This window comes from Dipodomys merriami, unplaced genomic scaffold (genome assembly GCF_024711535.1).
Source record: "Dipodomys merriami isolate MVZ:Mamm:240054 unplaced genomic scaffold, mDipMer1.0.p SCAF_28, whole genome shotgun sequence".
Classification (NCBI taxonomy): Eukaryota; Metazoa; Chordata; class Mammalia; order Rodentia; family Heteromyidae; genus Dipodomys; species Dipodomys merriami.
The window spans coordinates 20722326-20744393 of NW_027204270.1; the positions used below are offsets into that span (position 1 = coordinate 20722326).

General features: G+C 45.1%; 1 protein-coding gene across 1 annotated transcript; it reads left to right on the top strand.

The window, feature by feature from the left end:
* The first annotated feature begins 4548 nt into the window (after positions 1–4548).
* On the top strand, positions 4549–19002 carry LOC138838423 (type I iodothyronine deiodinase-like). The gene is made up of 4 exons (XM_070037919.1): positions 4549–4912; positions 13619–13762; positions 14731–14930; positions 17804–19002. Exons 1-4 carry the CDS (start codon positions 4576–4578, stop codon positions 17870–17872), a joined length of 750 nt encoding a protein of 249 aa, XP_069894020.1. The 5' UTR covers positions 4549–4575; the 3' UTR covers positions 17873–19002.
* Positions 19003–22068: the final 3066 nt, after the last annotated feature.

The window sequence follows — 22068 nt, forward strand, 5'->3', positions numbered from 1 at the left end:
TAAGTTAATGATCACTAATTGTTGCCATATGACTGGTGAGCAATTCGATATCATCACATTATTATTTATTAATGTATTTTTAAACTGGCCTTGTCATGTATGAAGGAGCTCTAATTCTCAGCCCAATCCTGCAAGCCTCAGGATACAATCTTCACTGTACAAAGCTGAATCTGAAAATATGAGCAGGGCACTTTTGCTGAAGTATGTACCAGGAATGACTCTCCATCACAAAATGAAACGTGCCACTGTCTCACACACCTCTTATGTGCCATTTTGTCTTTACCTCCCCTGCTGCTTTTCCTGGGCTGGCAAATTAACGAAAAGCTGGGCAGCTAGTCCCCCCTCCCTCGTACATACACTTTGCATCTGTGTTCTTTGATCTGCACCATTCCCTGCTACAGTGACTTTACAACCATCCTGATCTTCGGGAAAGAGGATTCACCAGTAAGCATCTTGTGACAAAAGGCAAAGTGCCCCTCAAACAGGCAATTCCTTCTTATCATCTTGACAAGAGCAGTCAAAAATTATAGACCTCCTTTTATGCCTTCAAAGACAAAAACTGAAGCCCATGGTCAATTAAGCCATACCTGTGATTTTGGGAAAGTCTTAACAATGCATATCTCTCTGACCTCCTGCCCCCTAGATCTACTTATTTAACCTGAGGCCAAGGCATCCCAGAAGATAGCTAAAGATGTACAGAAGTGCTGCCTTCCCAAGGCTGTCATGTAACAAATCTTCTTTATGTTTATTATAAAGTTACAAATTGATTTTACTTAAATACATTAAAGCAGAAAAAAGATAAATGGTCCATATTCATCATGGATAAAGCTTAGTAATTAAGTTAAATTATTCTAGATGAAAAAAATCATCCTCTTTCAAAATTCAAATTTTAATTAACCTTTTTTTCTCTTTTCTTTTCTTTTTTTTTTTTTTTGTCAGTCGTGGGGCTTGAACTCTGAGCCTGGATGCTGTCCCTCAGCTCTTCAGTTCAAGGTGAGCCCTCTACCACTTGAGTCACAGCACCACTTCCAGTTTTCTGGTGGTTAATTGGAGATAAGAGTCTCACAGACTTTCCTGTCTGAGCTGGCTTTGAACTATAATCCTCAAGTCTCAGCCTCCTGAGTAGCTAGGATTACAGGCATGAACCACCAGCGCCTGGCAATTAATCTCCTTTTTCATTTCCCAAGTCTCTTTATTTGACATATGGGGCAAGTGACTGGACCTAATGTGAGACTCTTGGAGCTTGGGGTCTAAAAATTTATTTTCAATATCACCACCACCTCTCTTCTTCCAGCTTTAGCAGGCATAACCTGAGTGAGCTTCAAAAGTAGAGAAAATTGCTGGGCTCTGGTTACTCATGCCTGTAATCCTAGCTACTCAGGAGGCTGAGATCTGAGGATCATGGTTCAAGCCGGCCCGGGCAGGAAACTCCGTGAGACTCTGATCTCCAATAAACTACTAGAAAACCAGAAGTGGCACTGTGGCTTAAGCAGTAGAACGCTCGCCTTGAGCTGAATAGCTGAGGGATAGTGCCCAAGCCCAGAGTTCAAGCCTCATGACCGACAAAAAAGAAAAAAGGAAAAAAATGGAGAAAATTGCTGGGCACTGGTGACTCATGCCTGTAATCCTAGCTACTCAGGATGCTGAGATCTGAAGGACATGGTTCAAAGCCAGCCTAAGCAGCAAAGCCTATGAGACTCATGTCCAATTAAGCACCTTCTCACCACCACCACCACCACCACCACCCCCATCAAATAAAACAGAAGTAGTGCTATGGCTCAAGTGGTAGAGCGCTAGCCTTAAGCACAAAAGCTCAGAGACAGTACCCAGATCCTGAATTCAAGCCCCAAGTCTGGGACACACACACACACTTATTTACCTAAGACCTTGGGACCATACCAATGGTTTATGATAATCAAGTGTTGTATGGTGAGACTCTTGGGCCAAAGGTGTTAAAGTCTGAATACTAGCCACATCAGACTGTTTGCCAAGCCTATGTTGTCAACCACCAATAGAAACCTATACACTAATGCTTAGGTGAGTATCCAGATTGACAATGAGAACCAATGCCATGTGGCTACAGTCAGAATTCATAGGTTCGTGTAGCAAAGAACCATGAGCAGAAGCCTCTGTAAGAACTAGAGCTAAATATGAAAAGCTCAGCTGTAGCTGACAACTTGGTGGAGGCTCTGTTTGCAGTCAAATCTGAGGGTTGGGAGCCCAGCATTAGGGAAGCCCAGTGTTAGGGAAATGTACCCCCACTTTGATGAAATTTACCTCCAGATTCTCACAGTGATGACTAGAGGGAAAATTCCCTCATGCTTTCAGCAAGAGAGTAAGGAAAGAAACAGTTTGAGATTTGTCAGGAAACTCCCTTTAACAAGGGAAAAACTGTTTTGCCAGAGTCAAACCTATTGCAGTTTCATCAGAATTTTTTTACTCTGGGCCTGGGCGCTGTCCCTCAGCTCTTCAGCTCAAGGCTAGCGCTCTACCACTTGAGCCACAGCGCCACTTCCGGCTTTTTTCTTTTTGCTTATGTGGTGCTGAGGAATCGAACCCAGGGCCTCAGGCATGCAAGGCAAGTGCTCTACCACTGAGCCAACTTCCCAGCCCCTCATCAGAGTTTATCTGACATAGAGAAATACTTCACTTCTAGCCAACCTGTCCCACCTAAAAGGGGGAAATGACCAAGAAACACTTACATATTACCAGTGGCCTATATTTTTGGTGGGGGGATGGGTTTTGCTAGCAATAGAACACAAGACCTTAACATGCTAGGCAGGTGTTCTATTACTGACCCACATTTCAAGCCCCTACCTTTTTATTTTTATTTTTTGGCAGTACTAGGGTTTGAACAATTACAAGACATACTAAAAGGTACAAAACTCAGTTTGAGGAGGTAGAACAAGCATCAGAACGGGAATCAGCTATGGAAGAAATGCCACCCAGGATTTTAAAATAACTGACAAATATGTGATGATTTTAGAAGCCCAGTGCCAGTGGCTCACACCTGTAATCCTAGCTGTGATTGCTTGAAGAAGAAGATGCTGGACTTGGTGAATACAACATGTGAGATCTTCTGAGATAAAGTATCTTTGGGAGTTTATTCTATGTCTTCCTTCCTACATGAAACTAATGTAGTAAAGGCAGTAACTGGACACCAGAGCCAAAGTTGACAACTTTTTGTAGTGTAGCCAGCTTTTCATGTCATCTTTTCCCTTCTACCCTTACTGACACATTATAAGTATTTGGGCATAGAAATAACCCAGTAGGGAGTGAATTAATACCTAGAGATTATTTAACACTGCAACTGGCTTTAGTCAGGACACTTTCCCTTTCTGGGCTTCAGTCTCCCACCATCTCTACCTCTCCCCTCTCAACTCTACTCCCCCTAGTTTAAAAAAAGGAAGTGGTTTTAGATGTATTTTAAAACACTTTCCAACTTTGAGCTTCTTTGAGTCATGCTCTCTGGCTTCTAGGCCTTTGGCCATGGGGTTCCTTCCACTAGGATCACTGTCCTCACTTTGAAGTCCTCTGGACCTCTCTGAAGAGAATCAGCTGCCTCTTCCCCATGCTCCCGTCATACCCACAAACCCTCTGACTCTGTATGAAGTAGACTACACAGCAATTTTCTGTGAACTTTCTCTTCCCTGCACTCAACTATGGCCTCCCGGAGGACTGGAAGTGTTTTACTCACTCCACTCCAGTGCTAAGTGGAGGGGCAGGCCTCAGATTTCCCTGGGGATGGCCCCAGCCCTGTACCAGCCTGGAAGGACCCAGATTCATAAACTCTGGTGCGGACTTGTCCTCCACAAATACCCATCATTGGGAAACTGTGAGGGTGAAACCCATCTTTCTTTAGTAGAAGAATAACCACAGTTACAATCTATTCACTTGAAACCGATCTCTGTGTGCGTGTGCACACACACATGCGCCTATGCACATGTACACAGTGATTCTGCGGCTTGAATTTAGGGCCTCATACCCTTGTTGCTTGGCTTTTTCACTCAAGGCTAGTGCTCTACCAATTGAGTCACACTTCTATTTCTAGGCAGAGGTGGAGGGTGAGGGGGTATTTGCTGGTTAATTGGAGATGAGTCTCACAGACAGTTCCACATGGGTGGGCTTCAAATCATGATCCTCAGATCTCAGCCTCCTGAGTAGCTAGGATTTACAGGCATGAGCCACTGGTACCCAGCCTGAAACAAATCTTTTCCATTCTTTTATTAGCATATATTAATTGTACAGAAGGGTGACTTTAGCTGTACTGGGTCCAAGTATTCAAGTTAAGCAGAGGGAAAATTAAGATCTGGATTGTCCCAATCCAAGGATCTCTCAAAAGCAAAGACAACTGATCTGAAATGATAACAATTTAGAGTAAACATTTGTGCAGATGGTTAGGGATTTTCCATTTTATTGACAGCAAAGCAAACACCTTCCATCCTGGCTCCTTCCTCTGGTCAGGGATTGGCTCTTCCTACTCTGCACCTTTGTTCAGCTCCGCCCAGTGTTGCGTCTTGCTTGGCTGCAGCCTCTGGGTCCATCAGCCTCAGAGGCAGTGCTGGTTGCTCAGAGATGGGGCTGTCCCGGCAAGGACTGTGGCTGAAGCGGCTCTGGATATTCTTGCAGGTGGTTGTAGAGGTGGCCATGGGCAAAATGCTAATGATTCTTTTTCCAGAGAGGGTCAAGAAGCATATCCTGGCCATGGGCCAGAAGACCGGCATGACCAGGAATCCTCGCTTCTCCCCAGACAACTGGGTCCCGACTTTCTTTAGCACACAGTACTTCTGGTTCGTCCTGAAGGTCCGGTGGCAGAGACTGGAAGACAAGGCTATGTATGGAGGTCTGGCTCCAAACTGCTCAGTGATCAGCCTCTCAGGACAGAGGTGCAGCATTTGGGACTTCATGCAAGGTCAGGAGGCCACTATGTCCTCAGGGGGCTTGAGAAAGTGGCAGTGCAGGGGATGGAGAGGTGGCTTGGAAGGTGTTGAATTTTCTTCCTCTGCTCCTTTGGGGGGGGGTTCTTTTCTTCTTCTTGATCAAGAAATGAAATATTCTCCAGTTCTGTTCCTCTGAGGGCCTAACCACTTTCCCAGACAGTCAGATCACAAGTCATTCACTCTGGCTTCTAGCCCTCAATGCTGGTCTTATAATGAAGACCTTCTTCCAGGGCACCCCATGACCATCTCTGCTTGGTGAAACCCTCCCATCTCATCCTTCAGAGTGCTGCTCAAAGCCAACTCTAGTTTCCCCAACTCAGGTTGCCTCTCTTCTATTCTGATTAACATCTCAAAATTTACTTTATTCAGGCCATCGTGGTTTGTAATTGGGTGGTGGGTATTTGACTTAGGGGTTGCCTTCATTAGTTTTCAAACTCTGTGGAGGGACATTATAACTCTTCACAATTATTGTGCCCTGCCTTCTGTTGGCAGATAGTAATCACTCAGTATATACTTGTTGAAGATCTCTGTCTGTCTCTGTCTCTCTCTTTCTCTCTTTCTCTCTTCCTTCCTGGTTAATTGCAGATAAGAGTCTTACAGACTTTCCTGCCTGAGCTGGATTTGAACTGCAATCCTCAGATCTCAGCTTCCTGAGTAGCTAGGATGACAGGCGTGAGCCACCAGCTCCCAGCTAGGCTCCAACTTTTCTCACCACTATCACTTCTGAGCGCTCCTCACACTCACTTTCTGGAGATAAACTGTGGGGCCTTGTCCATCTCTTGTGCTTTGCCTTCTCTGTGACTTCACTGATACGTGAATGTCCTTCTGGAATGTTCTCCATGCCAGCCATCCACACACCCTCACGGGCCAGCGTCCAGCTTTCTGGACACTGTTAGTTGGGCTAACGCTGTTAGTTGGGGCCATGCCTCCCTGCCCACACCTCTCCTCATATGCCTTTCCTCAGAACCAGCACCTGGATACCTAAGCTCCCTGTTCTCAGGAGGCTGAGATCTGAGGATAGAGGTTTGAAGCCAGCAGAGGCAGACAAATCCAAAAGACTTTTTATCTCCAATGAACAAGAAAAAGCTAGAAATGGAGATGTGACTCAAGTGCTAGAGTACCAGTAAGGTATGGTGGGAGGAGGCAAGTAAGAGCTTGAGACCCTGAGTTCAAGCCCAGTATTTCACAAAAAAACGACTCTGAGAAGCTCTGACTCTTAAAAGAAAACACATGAGCCTGGTGCTGGTGGTTCACACCTGTAATCCTAGCTACTCAGGAGGCTGAGATCTGAGGATCATGGTACAAAGCCAGCCCAGGCAGGAAAGTCCATGGGACTCTTCTCTTAACCACCAAAAGACCAGAAGTGGAGCTTTGGCTCAAATGGAAGAGGCCTAACCTTGAGTAAAAAAAGGTCAGAGACAGTTCCTAGGCCCTGAGTTCAAGCCCAGGACTGGCATTTAAAACAATAAAGCAAATGCATGAAACATTTAATACATCAACCTATTGCTGACTGGTTTTCCTAAGACATAAACCCAACTTTCCACCAAAGGAAATGGCCTATGATCATTGAACTGATTCCAAAAAGCACCCTTTGGGAAGTATTAACCTAGTCAGTCAATCCTCTCATTTTCGAAAGGAGTGAAATAAGGACAAGGGAACAGAGCCAGTGAGTGACCAGGTCAGATCCAGAGAGAGGACTTTTACTTTTGTGTTTTCAATGCTTTTTTTTTTTTTTTGTCAGTTATGGGGCTTGAATTCTGGGCCTGAACGCTGTCCCTCAGCTCTTCAGCTCAAGGCTAGCGCTCTACCACTTGAGCCACTGTGCTACTTCTGGTTTTCTGAGTAGTTTATTAGATATAAGAGTCTCACAGACTCTCCTGCCTGGGCTGGCTTTGAACCACAACCTCAGATCTCAGCCTCCTGAGTAGCTAGGATTATAGGTGAGAGCCACCAGCACCTGGCTTTTCAATGCTTTTTGACTGGCATTAACACCTCTAGTATGACAGACCCGTAGAAAATGCGCATGCGTGCATGCGTGCGCACATACACATGCACACACAGCAAGCACGTGCACACACAGATGCACACAAATTATAGCAGTTTAAGTTGCCATCTATTCTCTCTCAGTCCCATCTACTGGTCTACTGCTTCTCCTGCTCTTGGGGCAAAGACATTATATCTCTACAGAACAGGTATATGTAATAAACAAATCTTTATAGTTCTGTGAAATGGAGACAGTAGGAAGGTTTGACTTTTCTCTGCTGCTGGACTTGGAAGGCTTCCTAGAGGAAGTGTCTTTGGAACTAAACTTTGAAGAAAGAATGACTTTTGTAGCTTAAGATGGGGAGTGTTGCTGGGCACCAGTGGCTCATGCCTGTAATCCTAGCTATTCAAGAAGCTGAGACCTGAGGATTGAAGCCACCCTGGGTAGAAAAGTCCTTGAGACTCTTTTTTTTTTTTTTTTTTTTTTGTCGGTCGTGGGGCTTGAACTCTGGGCCTAGGCGCTGTCCCTCAGCTCTTCAACTCAAGGCAAGCGCTCTACCACTTGAGCTACAGCGCCACTTCCTGTTTTCTGGTGGTTTTTTACTGGAGATAGGAGTCTCACAGTCTTTCCTGCCCAGGCTGGCTTTGAACCGAGATCCTCAGATCTCAGCCTCCTGAGTAGCTAGGATTACAGGCGTGAGCCACCAGCGCCCGGCTCCTTGAGACTCTTATCTACAATTAACCAGCAAAAAGCCAGAAGTGGTAGAGCACTATCCTTGAACAAAAAGGGACAGCTTAGACCTTGAATTCAAGCCATACTACTGGTGCGTGCGCACACGTGCACACACACAAACACACACACACACACACACACACACACACACACACACGGAGGGAAGTGTTTTAATCAAAGGGAGCACTAATAGTTTCTTTCTTTTCCTTTTTTTTGGCACAGGGGTTTGAACTCAAGGCCTTGTGCTTGTTAGACTGTCTCTTTATCATTTGAACCATGCCTCCAGACCTGCTTTTTGCTGGTTATTTTGGAGATGGAAGCTAGCAAAGTTTTCTGCCTGAGCTGACCTTGAATCAAGATCCTTCAGATTTCAGCCTCATGAATAGCTAGATACAGGCACAAGCTACTAGTGCTGGCTTCCTTTCTTCCTTTTTCTTTTATTCTTTTTTTATGAATTTAAGCCATAATGCCCCCAAAATAAAGACCTCAACTTATTCAACAAACATTCATACCAAGCAAGCACTGACATCGAGGAATAACCACTAATTTTACCATTACAGACACTGTAATAGGACAGACCAATTTGCTGGATACCAACCAAGGGGGGCGAGAGAGGGAGGGGGAAGAAAGAAAGAAAGAAAGAAAGAAAGAAAGAAAGAAAGAAAGAAAGAAAGAAAGAAAGAAAGAAAGAAAGAAAGAAAGAAAGAAAGATCATTTCCCATTAGCTTTTCCTTGAAAGCTAACTTGCCTCAGGGCCAATTCATAGAATTGTCTTACAGTATTTAACTGTCTACCTTCAATGAAGAAAGGTCTCGGGTTGTCTCTGGGCCCTGCTACTGCAGTTGAGACCAAAGGATGAGAGGAGAATGACAGACAAACAGAAAAATTCCTTTATAAAATGGAGTTGGTATTCTACACTTAGACTTCGAATCCTCTGAAATAATAGGCAGTGGTAGTAACACCACAGAACTCAGACATGAGAGATGCAGGCAAGGCAAGCACAGGGTCATCTCACAGGTGGGGTTAGGAGGTCGCTGCTGGAAGGCTGCCTGGAGAACAGGACCATGAGCTGAATCTCTAAGGACAGCTCTAAGAACAGGGAAAGAAAGGGGAAGGGCATCCTTAAGCTTGGCAGAAGTGGGGTACAAAGGACAAGAAGGGATGAAAGATGAGGTTGACCACCAGCAGGGACCAGAACTTGGAGGCCTGGTGTGTCTTACCTGCAGACATATCTGAGATGCTTGGTTTTCAAGTACAGAGTTAACACGATCAGTTCTGCCTGTAAGATAGATACCCTGTAACTGTTTCAGACACCTAGTAGGCCATTAAAATGCTCTGTTGTATACTTTGAGCATGAACTGTGAATGTAGAGCCACAGATTGGGAGACCTGGAAAACTCTTTATGACTAACCAAAAGCAATTCCCCTGTTTCACAGATACAAAGGCCCAATGTAATAAATGACTTGTTCAGATTTCTTAGTTGAGACCAAACTAGAACTTGTGCTGGTGTACTTTCTGTCTTGTAGAAGGGGCTCAGAGAAACTAACAGCCATCTTCTATCCTCTGTGGTCTCCTGTACAAGTGTAAGCACATGCACATTGTGCTCACACACTCTTGGACACACATACACACACACACACACACACACACACACATACACACACACACACAAGCTTTGACTAACTAGCATGTTGTGTGAGAAGACTAGTTATAGATTATTATCCAAGAGTCAGAAAATAAATTTCAGTCCCCATTTGAAATCTCAAATTTCTCCAAATGGAATGAGGAATTAGCTTGTAATTATGCATGGGGTTTTCTGCTGAGAGAACTTGGTGTGGAGTTAATTTACTGGCCTAGGAGTCTTTGGGGTAAGTCCAAGTCCACCTCTACTACAAACCTGTTTTCCTGTTTATAAAACAGAGTTGGACTTGACCTGAGATCCTTACCTAACATTCTCAAAATGGTGTTCTCTGCCCTGTGGCCTGTGGACCTGGGCGTAATGCCAGCCTTCAGTGCAACTACCCACTATATCCATCTTTCCTCTCTCTGCTGTCTGAGAAGCAGAGAACTAAGTTTGAACTTTGCCCTCAATACCAATCACTGTGTCAACCACAATATAAATAATTAAACAAATGGCTCTGTCCCTTCCAGAGTGTCCCAATCAGTGGGTGTTGATTTTTTTTTTTGGCCCATTGAAAACAAAATTCCAGAAAGCTAATATTTTGAGCTAGACCAGAACCTTAGTCACTTATCTTACCCTAAGTGACTCCCTGGGGTCATTGGAGTCCACTGACCCACCACTTGGCCATGACTGACCTGAGATCCTTTCCTGCTGATACCTCCCTGTCACATGGGTGAGGAATAATCATGCAGGAAACCCACAGGGACTGAGGCCCACTCAGAGTCTCTGAGGGCCTCCTATGAAAACAATCTGTGAGCCAAAGATAAGGAGAGCTTTGTGTCTCTAGAGAAATCAATCTACCTTCTCCTTATACTGTAGACTTTAATACTAGGAATATATAATTGTGTTTCTCCTTTTACTTGGCCACCAGAAAACTCAGAACAAAATACATAACTCAGTTTTAATAAATACATAAGACATATTTATTATGTTTTATTCTCCTTTCCTGTTTTATGCCTTCCAGAGAGACAAGAGTTTCCCCCCCTGTCTATTCTGTTTTATATTTTATTATGTGCACAAGCTGCTTCAAATCCTTGTAGAACAAGGAAGATATGTAACTAATCAATTAACCACAGCAAAGCCGTACTGAAATCTGAGGATCATGGTTCAAAGTCAGCCTGGGCAGGAAAGGCCCTGAGACTCTTGTCTCCAATAAACTACTTAGAAAAAGCTGGAAGTGTCACTCTAGTTCAATGGTTGAGTGATAGCCTTGAGCAAAAGAAGCTTAGGGGGGCTGGGAAGGTGGCTCAGTGGTAGAGTGCTTGCCTTGCATGCAGGAGGCCCTGGGTTGGATTCCTCAGCACCACACAAGCAGAAAAAAAAAAAGCTGGAAGTGGCCTGTGGCTCAAGTGGTAGAGTGCTAGCCTTGAGCTGAAGAGCTGAGGGACAGCACCCAGGCCCAGAGTTCAGGCCCCATGACCGGACCAAAAAAAAAAGAAGCTTAGGGATAGCACCCACGCCCTGAGTTCAAGTCCCAGGATCAGCACACATGTACATCAAGCAAGCGCACACACACACACACACACACACACACACACACACACACACACACACACACACACACACACACACACACACACACACACACTATAGCAGTCCCATCTATTATACTGCTTCTCCTGGTCTACCGCTAGTGATGGCTCCCCGGTCCCTTGAAGTACTTCTCAATGCTCCCTAAGTGCTTCTTTCTCCTTGCTTCTGCACAATCAAACACCTTGGTGGGAGGGTCTAATCAGCCCTGGGTGTTAGTGCCTGTGGCTTGGCTGCTATGGGCAGACAGCAGACCTGAGCCCTTCTGTCTTCCACAGAACCCGGCTGGGCACCTTCTCCCCTCAATAGTATACAAAATAGGTTAAGGATTAAGGCAGCAAAAATCCACTACCCTTGCTTTATATCTCCATGACTCCCAATATAGCCAGAATAAAATTGAAATTCTTGCCAGACACCAGTGGCTCATGCCTGTAATCCTTGCTACTTGGGAGGTTAAGATCTGATGGTTACAGTCTGAAGCCAGCCCAGGCTTTTAAGACAAAAAATTGAAATTCTTCACTGAGGTCTCTATTATGGCTGCTTTTCCTTCTGGTTCCAGCCAGTGATCTTGTGAGTCCTTGAACAAACTCGGCCCTGTCTGTCCTGGAGGACTTTGAACATTGAGTCCCTTTGCCTGGAAAGCCCTTTATCCTTTCCCCATGGTTGGTCTTTCTATTCCTTCGCTTCTCAGGTTAAATGGCAGCTCCCCAGAGGCCCTCTCTGGGGAGAGGTCTGAAGTAGGGCACTTCTTTATAGTCTCTTTCACAATACTTATCACATTTGAAATTGCTTCACTTATGTGCTTATTTGCTTTTGTTGCCTGACTCCCCACTAATCAGACCTGAAACTACATGCAGGCAGAGGCTTGCTGGCCACCTTTCCCACTGAATCCCCAGTGTGTGGTATGTAGCTTTGCCCATTATAAGTGCTGAACAAATGCTTGAAGAGTGAACGTGCGCATGCTCAAGATCTGGGATACAAATGGGAGAAGTATGAATGAGGCCCTGCCCTCAAGGGGCAGTGAACACAGGATTGGAGGTTGGGGGTGGGGGTGGGGGTGGAGAACCTTAAGGCTATAGCACAGTACAGGACCAGCTCTTACCACAATAGATGTGATAAAGGTTTAGCAGGGGCTGGGAAGGTGGCTCAGTGGTAGAGTGCTTGCCTTGCATGCATGAGGCCCTGGGTTCAATTCCTTAGTACCACATAAGCTGAAAAAGCCAGAAGTGTCGCTGTGGCTCAAGTGGTAGAGCGCTAGCCTTAAGCTGAAGAGCTGAGGGACAGCGCCCAGGCCCAAAGTTCAGGCCCCATCACACACACACACACACACACACACACACACACACACACACACACACACACACAGGCCCAAAGTTCAGGCCCCATCACACACACACACACACACACACACACACACACACACAGAGTTCAGGCCCCATCACACACACACACACACACACACACACACACACACACACACACACACACACACACACACACACACACACACACACACACACACACACACACACACACACACACACAAGGTTTAGCGGTGTTCTGGCCCTGGCTCTGGCTCTGGGGTGTTGTCTTAGTCCAAGTTGGGGAATTATAGATGACTCTGACCTATAGGCATGAGTTCCTGACTCACACAGGACCCCACGCTCAGAAAGGCCTCACACTTGCAGATTTATACTCTGCAAAAAGCTATCTTGAAATTCTTCATTTCATCTTTGGGTCTGCATTTTGTTAGTGAAGCCCAAAGGAACAACAGAGGTTGCCAGGGGGACTCAGAGCCTTGATTCACACAGGTCCTGTTTTCCAGACCTTCCTGTACCTCTGAGGCATATTTTGCAAGGTCCACTGTCCCAGCTCTGGATGTTCCTTCTTTCTGCTTCCACCCAATGAACTGCTATCACTTTCTGGTCACAGAGAGGGTCTGGCCCCAGCATGGGCAGCTCAGGGTCAGGTATGGGCATCCCCTGACATCTCATGGCAGGGCATGGAAGTAACTGTCTCTACCCGGACTAGAGTGATGTAATTTGCCAAGTGATGTAGTAGTGACTTAGGATAAACTTTTTTCTTTGACATTTTTGGGGCTTGAACTAAGAGCCCCAGACACTGTCCCTGGCCTGTTTTGTTTTGTTTTTCTCAAAGCAAGCATTCTACCACTTAGAGCCACAGCGCCACTTCCAGTTTTTAAGTGATTAATTAGAGAAAAGAGTCTCATAGACTTTCCTACCTGGGCTGGCTTCAGATCTCAGTCTCCTGAGTCATTAGGATTACAGGCATGAGCCACCAGCACCCAGCTAGAGAAACTTTTCCTCTCTTCTTCTATCACAGTGTCAAGCATGACCCCAAAGAGGAAACTGCAGTACCCTTGGGGTTGAGGTAAATAGGAAGGGGGAAAGTCTGGTTCAACTTCTATGCTCTTGGCTGGGGCGTGATACCTTGCTCTGGTGGCTGGAGAGAGAGGGAAGCTGTATAGGCATGCCATTTTAGCACACATACAAACACACACACACACACACACACACGTGCACATGCACACACGCACATCTGCAGGTGGTCCACTGAGGTATCTTATAAAACCTCTTATTTTAGAAAGGCACAAACCAGTGCCACTAGGTCCAGGCCCCATCCTGGAGGGGCAGTAAAGGGAACAGAATTGTGAAGTAGGAGAGAAGATGGTACATGCAAAAGAAAACTGAGAACAGATTCTACATTTATGATGGCTTCTTTTCTGTTTAGGCAATAGGCCACTGGTACTGAACTTTGGTAGTTGCACCTGACCTTCATTTCTTTTCAAATTCGACCAATTCAAGAGACTTGTAGAAGACTTTCATTCCACAGCCGATTTCCTCATCATTTACATTGAAGAAGCACATGCATCAGGTACAGAAAGATTATCTGCCTCTTCCTTTTTTCACTCTCTTTTCTCTCTTCCCTTTCCCCAAGCCCCATTTCAAGACTGGGTGGAGAGGCCAGAAGAAGAAGAAAGAGTAAAAGAGCTGAAAGATTTAAGGAGAGTGATAAGGTCTGATTTGTATTTTTAAAAGATTGTTGTAATTGAGGAATAGCCCTTAAAACATTAAGAGTCCTTAAAACTTCAGTATTAGAATCAATTGGAAGGCTGTTGAACACAGATTGCTGGGCTTTATTCCTGGTCAGTACAGGTTGGGGCCTAAGAATCGACATTACTAAGAAACTCCTAAGTGATGTTGTACAGCTAGTCTGGGGAATACACACCTGGATAACCACTGCTCTAGACTCTTGTCTGTCAAAGTGCGATGCAGGCACCAACAGCCTTGCCATTCTGGGAGCTGGACAAAGAATGTTCCTTTAGCCTGACACCCATGGTTCATGCATATAATCCTATCTAAGATATGAGGATCATGGTTCGAAGCCAGCCTGGGCAGTAAAGTATGTATGACTCTTATCTGTAATTAACCAGCAGAAAGCCAGAAATGGAGCTGTGGCTTAAATGGTAGTGTTATCCTTGAGTGAAAACACGAAGGGACAGAACCCAGGCCCTGAGTCCTCCCCCCGGCCCCCCCCAAAAAAAAAACCCAAAATCTACAAAGTCCTTGAGAGATTCATGTGTACTAAAGATCAAGAAGCACTGTGTCTCAGACTATCTCACACTGAAGAGCTAAGGCCTGTAGTCAGAAGCCTAGTGCTTCAGTTCTAGATCAATCAGTAATTCTCTCTGCAACATTGTCACCTATCTTTAGTGGGAAACTGGGTCTAATCATGGCCAAGGGCACTCTATGTGGGATATTATGTTAAAATCAGGTGGCATTTAGTCTGCAGGAAGTGTGGAGCATGCCTATGGAGTCTGGGGACTAATATTTCTCTTGTAGATGGTTGGGCTTTTAAGAACAATGTGAACATCAGCCATCACCGGAACCTCCAGGACCGCCTGCAGGCAGCCCAGCTGCTACTGGACCAGAAGCCTCAGTGCCCTGTCGTGGTGGACACAATGGAGAACCAGAGCAGCCAGCTCTATGCAGCCCTGCCAGAGAGGCTCTATGTACTTCAGGAGGGCAGGATTCTCTATAAGGTTGTGACCTTGGGACAAAGGGCTCTGGAAAGACAATGCCAAAAGAGGGCTTTGTTTCAGGGAGACCTGGATTCAAATCACTGCTGTCCACGTGAACACAGCAACCTATTCACCCCTTTAGCTCTTCTGCAATATGAAATTGCAGAGATGAAATAATGCACATGAAAATACTTAGCAGTTACACCATAGCTGCATCCTCCTATCTGCCTTCAGAAGCCAGATGGTTTGGTTTTATGAGAGATAGAAAATGCTGTTTTGGGGGCTGGGTAGGTGGCTCAGTGGTAGAGCGCTTGCCTTGTATGCATGAGGCCCTGGATTGGATTCCTCAGTGCCACATAAGCAGAAAAAGCAGGAAGTGGCACTGTGGCTCAAGTAGTAGAGGACTAGCCTTGAGCTGAAGAGCTGAGGGACAGTGCCCAGGCCCAGAGTTCAAGCCCCACAACAGACAAAAGAAAAAGAAAAAGAAGAAAGAAAAGAAAACATTGTTTGTGGAAATAGAGGTGTGAGTCTTGAGTGGAAAAAGCCAAGAGAACATGGAGGCCCTCAATTCAAGCCCCAATACTTGCACACAAAGCAGGGGGCAGGGAGGGGGAAGGAAGGAAGGGAGGGAGGGAGCGAAAGAGGGAGGGAAAGGAAGAAAGGAAGAAAAAAAGGGAAGGGAAGCAAGAACATGTTCCCATTTTATAAATGATGATCAGAGAGGGGAACTGACTAAACTGACTTGCCCCAGATTACTAGGCAAGGCTTTGATTTCCATTCTAAATCTCCTGGAAGGGGTACAACAGAAAATGGAGGGGCTCTGAAGCCATCATTGCTGAGGCAGGTCTGACCCTGGGTGTAGGAGGTCAAGGAGAGTGGGCCCTCTACACTAGGAGTGAGAAATGCTGATGTAAGGATGAGACATGGGAGCTTGACTCAATAGCCGAGGCTTCCTGATGGCTACTGTCTCTCAAGGTTTTGGCCTGGTTAGAATAAAGGAAGCAAGCACAGCTTCTGATCCTGGGACATTAAGTTTCATAGGGATTTCAAACCTTGGAGACAGATGAAACCCAACTGCCAGATGCTCTCTGACCTATAGGCCAGGCTGGCCCTACCTATGCAGGTCAAATAAAGAACGCCTTGGGCTGGGAAGGTGGCTCAGTGGTAGAGTGCTTGCCTTGCATGCATGAGGCCCTGGGTTTGATTCCTTAGCATCGCATAAGCAGAAAAAGCCAGAAGTGGCACTGTGCTTCAAGTGGTAGAGTGCTAGCCTTGAGCTGAAGAGCTCAGGAACAGCATCCAGGCCCAGAGTTCAAGCCCCACGACTGACATGCACAAATTAACTTAATTGACTCCTATGTTACTTCAAGATCCTAGTGGTCTTCCCAGACTATAAAGAAGCCCCAGATATCAGCAGTAATGCAATGTCCCATGTGGCATGGGACTCCAGAGCAGGAGTCAACAACCTTTTCAAGCTGGACACCAGTGACTCACACATGTAATCCTAGCTACCCAGGAGGCTGAGATCTGAGGATTGAGGTTGGAAGTCAGCCCAGGCAGGAAAATCCATGAGAGTCTTATTTCCAATTAACAACCAGAAAATCAGAAATGGTGCTGTGGCTCAAGTGGTAGAGCATTCACCTTCAGCTGAAGAGCTCGGGGACAGTGCCCAAACCCAGTGCTCAAGCCCCACGACTGACAAGCCTCCCCCCTCCCCCAAAAAGCCTTTTCTATGAAGGATCAGGTGATAGATATTTTTGACTTTGTAAGCCAAATAACCCTGGGATTCCCCAACTTTTCAATTCTGGGGCTCAGTGATAGAGTGTTTACCTAGCATACATGAGGCTCTGGGCTCTTATTGACCAATAAAAACAAACAATAACAACAAAAGAAACAACCAAAAGAAGCAGCCACAGACAATGTGTAAATGAAAACATGTGAGGCATCAGAATGAACTTGGTTCTCCAAGCACATTTCCCAACTCCTGTGGAAGAATAGGCTTTTCAGAGGATGTAGCAAGCCTAGTTGGGTCTTAAACCATAAAGAGTTATATGGGGAGGAAAAATCATTGCACAAATAGGGAAAAGGGTGGGCAAGGCACTGAGGTATGTTAGAGAAGGAAGAGGGTAGGGAATTGGGGGCATTTGGGTTTCAGGGCTCTTTTTTTTTTTTTTTTTTGTCGGTCATGCGGGCACTGTCCCTGAGCTCTTCAGCTCAAGGTGAGTGCTCTACCACTTGAGCCACAGCACCATTTCCAGTTTCCTGAGTAGCTAGGATGACAGGAGTGAGCCACCGGTGCACTGGTGCCCAGCAAAGGCTCTGGTTCTTAACCAGAGACTTCAGCTTTCATCTTGGGGCAAGGAGGCCTAGGAGGACCATGAGGAGAAAAAGCACAATCAGATTTGTACTACAGAAAGAATATTGACTACTGGGTGAAGAATGGACTAGAGTAGGTAGGGACTGAAGATAGGAGATCACTGGGAGTTGTGCTAGGGGCCCAAAGAGAGCTGATCTAGTGCAAAGGATTGGATAGGTGAAGGTCGTTCCTGTGTAGAATGGGCAGAACTCTATGTGAGGGCTGGAGAGAATGAGGCAGGTCTGAAGGTCTGATGATGGAAGGAAATCTTACTTACATAGATCCTTTGCTGAAACTTTGTCCCTTTGCCTCCCTGAGTTTTCCTTCTACTTCTCTGCCTAGTCCTCTGGATGAATGTTGGTGCCACCCTCTTGTATCGTTGGGTGATCAGATCCACCTCACATTGCATCTGACACTGTCTGTGCAGTACTAATAATTCCTGCGTAGATACCACCACCCCATCTCACATCAGAGCTCTAGACCCATATATTCCCTGCAAGGTGGAACTCAGGGAATGCCTGATTCATTTCTCTTGCAGGGAAAACCTGGCCCTTGGAACTACAATCCAGAAGAAGTTCGTGCTGTTCTGGAAAAGCTCCGTACCTAATCTGGACAGATCCTCCAGTTCTAGGTAGCAAACAGGAGGATTCTTCCAGGCTTGGCTCTTCTCCCAGCCCAGAAGCGTTTTTATCTTTAACTTGAGTTCCCAGCTGAACCACTAGCAAACAACGCCCAGCTAGGAAATGCAGGTCAGAGTGACCAATCAGGACAAATTGTTATAACCCGAAAATGAAGCAATGCTTGGGCTGTTCATGTAAGTGTACTGTTAAAGAATGTCTAACTTCACACTGTACCCACCACATTCATTGCACAATGCCTTCAAATAAGAGAGCAATGATACCCCACTGGCATATCCAAGTGTGATATCTCTCTAGCCATTCTGATACCAAGCAGTTTATTATGGCATCCCTTGTGTTAAGCAAATTCATCTGACCAAATCCACTATTCATAGAATTGATCACTAAGATGGGGATAAGATGGGGATGTAGATGTGGCTCCAGTTCTATGGTCCCTGCCTAACTGGTGAAAGACCCCGAGATCAAACCCCAGAGTAATAATTTTTTAAAAGGATACAAATTGGTTTTTAGCATCAAGCGCTGAAAGAATTCTAGTTGTTAGAGAAGAGAAATTGGGAGAGGAGCTGGTAGGAGAAAAAGACAGTAACCCTTTCCTTGCTGAAAGATTAAAATAGGTCAGTGGTGGTAGTACTGGGGCAGGTTTCCATGGTAACACATATCCAATAATACCAGGAAGAGAATACTCACCTTAACATCTTTGAATATTTCACAGAAATCTGGCTCTTTGATAAGCTGGAATCTTCCACTGTTCCCACTCATTTTCAAGAAAGGATTATTTTTTGTTTCCCCAAAGCATTATAATCTTGACCAATTGGACAGCAGGCATTGATCAGCAAAAACTGTCATTGAGTTATGCAGAAGCTCAGGTTTGAAATTCTGTTTCACTTGTTCCTTCACAAGTCTCTTAGTGGTCATTTGTGTTAGGTTATATCAGACTTATGGATAATCATTGGTATTCATCTATTTTAACTCTGCTTCTTTTCATATTTGTTTATGATGGCCACAGCCTAAAGTAGACACGGCTGTGACTTGATTTTTTAAAATGTTTTAAGATGCAAACAAGTTAATATTGAACCATTAAAATATATCTAGCAATTTAGGATGTGTGATCTTTACATTTGCTTTTCCAATTTGTGTCAGGATGATCTATGTTTTATCATCTCCAAATGTAATTGATAAGCTAAAATTTCTCTTGCTAAAGGGATTCTATTTCTCTCTGTGCCATGTGACAAATGTGGTATTGTCTTGTGAAATCCTGCTAGAGGGAAATGATTTTCCACACTGAAACCAAACTACCTTCACATGACAAAAGAATGAACTTGAGAGACATTTTGCTAGCTTAAAAATATGCTCTGCATTCTTTGCTACAGTGTTAATAATTTAATGTTGCCATTTCACTTTTTGGGGAGGACAAGATTAATCTACATAATCCAGGGTGCAATCTGTAAGCCTGGGACTACAGGAATACATCACAACAACTCTAAAATTTTACTCTTTTTAAAAAATTGCTACTATTAATCATCTACCATGCACAGGTACTTACAGATGTGTTCTCACTAAATTTCTTATCCCAGAGAGAAGATTATTATCCTAATTTTAGAGATGAAGAAATCATGCCTCAGAGAGTTGTGTAAGTTCTCAAAACTTGTAAATAACAAATTGAGATTTGAACGCCATCTCTTGAGGTCAAGACTGGAGTCCTGGTTCTGATAAGTTACTATCTGGGCTCAGTTGCTGGGGTATCCTGAAGTATAAAATGGATTTTCTGCTGTACCTCACATAGAGGACTCATGAGCAAAACATTGAGAACTGTGAATAGCTTGGAGAAAATGCATGTAAGTGCTGGCTAGTATTGTGATCACCGTCTTAGTGTTCCACAGTTGCATTTTTAGGCTCACTTTTGGGGCCAAAGTAACTGGGCAACACAGGCCTGAGTTTGTGAGGTGCTACTGAGAAGAGTGGCTGAGAGTGATGGGCAACACTGTCTCACTCCAAGTACCTGGTTCCACCAAGAACACAGCATGGAGGGCAATGCTCTTCTGAAGTCCCAGTAGAACACACCCACACCCACATACCCATACCCACACATGAAAGCAGGATTTATTCTGCTTCACTGTTTCTTTCTTTCTTCCTTCCTTCCCCCTCCCCGCCCCCTCCCCCCCTCTGTTAGTAAGGCTTGAATTCAGGCCCTGGGTGCTCTTTGAACTCTTTCATTCAAGGCTAGCATTCTACCACTTTGAGCCACAGCTCCACTTCTGATTTTCTGGTGGTTAAGATCCTTAGATCTCAGTCTCCTGAGTAGCTAGGATTACAGGTGTGAGCCACCAGTGCCCAGCTGTTTCACTGTTTCATGAAGAAATCTAGTCACCTTATGGTTACCAGGAAGCTGGTGAAGGAGAGAGAGAGAGAGACAGAGAGAGAGAGAGAGACAGAGAGACAGACAGACAGACACAGAGAGACAGAGACAGACACAGAGACAAAGACAGAGAGAGAAGAAGAAGGAGGAGGAGGAGGAGGACAGGGACAAGATACCCCTAAAGAACCTTCCTCCAGTGACCTACTTCCTGCAGAGGTCCTACCTCCTAAACTTTCCTAACCTTCCAATCCAAAATAGTGCTATCAGCTGGGGACCAAACCCTCAACAAATACCTGAGACTTTTGTGGGGACACTTCATATGCAAACCCAAATCACAAAGTGCTTGTTAAAACAGGTTTTGGGCCCTGCCCCAGAATTTACTGAGTTAGTATAGCTGGAGGTAGGCTAGACAACCTGCATTTCTATCCAGTTCTAGATGGAGATGGTGCAGCACTTTCCCAGAACCACCCTTTCAGAAGCACTGCTTTAGTGGATGTTGTTGGTGCTTTGCCCAGATGCCCTTACCTAAGCCAATGTCCTCATCTGCCAGCTGTTGTGAGTACTAGCAGCTAATGGCTCACAGATGCCCCTATTCCTGAGAATTGCCCTCAAATTACAGCAGTAATCTTACCCAGAAATTCCTTACATTGGAGGGAAACTCACAACCAATTACTGATGGAATGAGATTCAAGGCCTGGTCCCTTACCACAAAGTAGGATTACTGCTCTTTGTGGAATTGGACTTTCTGAAGCCATTTCTTTGATTTGCTTTGCATTCTGCTTTCCCCTTCTTCCCTCACTTCCTTAGAGTACCTCCTAATAAATTACTCTTACAAGAATCCTTAACTCAGCCGGGCACTGGTGGCTCACGCCTGTAATTCTACCTACTCAGGAGGCTGAGATCTGAGGATCACAGTTCAAAGCCAGCCCAGGCAGGAAAGTCTGTGAAACTCTTATCTCCAATAAACCATTAGAAAACCGGAAGTGGCACTGTAGCTCAAGTGGTAGACTGCTCGCCTTGAGCTGAAGAGCTGAGGGACAGTGCTCAGACTCAGAGTTCAAGCCCCATGACTGACAAAAAATAAAAAGTAAGAAGAATCTTTAACTCAGGCTCTGGCTTTATGTATTTTCTTTTGGTCCTGGAGCTTGAACTCATGGCCTGGGCATTGTCCCTGAGCTTTTTGTTTGTTTTTTGTTTTGTCCCTGAGAGCTTTATTGTTCAAGGCCAGGGCTCTACCACTTGAGCTACAGCTCCACTTCTGTCGTAACGTAGGAGTCTCATGAGCTTTCCTGGCTGGGCTGGCTTTGAAACGCAATCCTTAGATTTCAGCCTTCTGAGAAGGTAGAACTACAGGCATAAGCCACTGGTGCCCAGCAGCTCTGGTTTTAGAGAATTGATTATTGTCTCTGATTATTGTCTCTATTTTTTTGTTGTTGTTATTTCATTTGAACTCAGGGCCTCATGCTTGCTTAGCTTGCTTGCTCAGCTTGGTTGGCATATTTACTGCTTGATCCACACTTATATCCAAACTTTTTGCTGGTTATTTTGGAGATGGAATTTCCAACTTTTCTGCTGACCCCAAACAGGCTGACCTCAAACCCAAATCTTCCAGATCTCAGCCTCCTGAATAGTTTGGATTACAGGTGTGAGCCACTGGTATCCAGCTTGGCTGTGTGTGGACAGAATCTCACTATCTAGCCCAGGCTAGTTTCAAACTAGCAATCCTCCTGTCTTAGTCTCCTAAGTGCTAAACAATAGGTGTGCACTACACCCACTCCTGTTATTAGTCTTCTTTACTGTGGCTTGTTA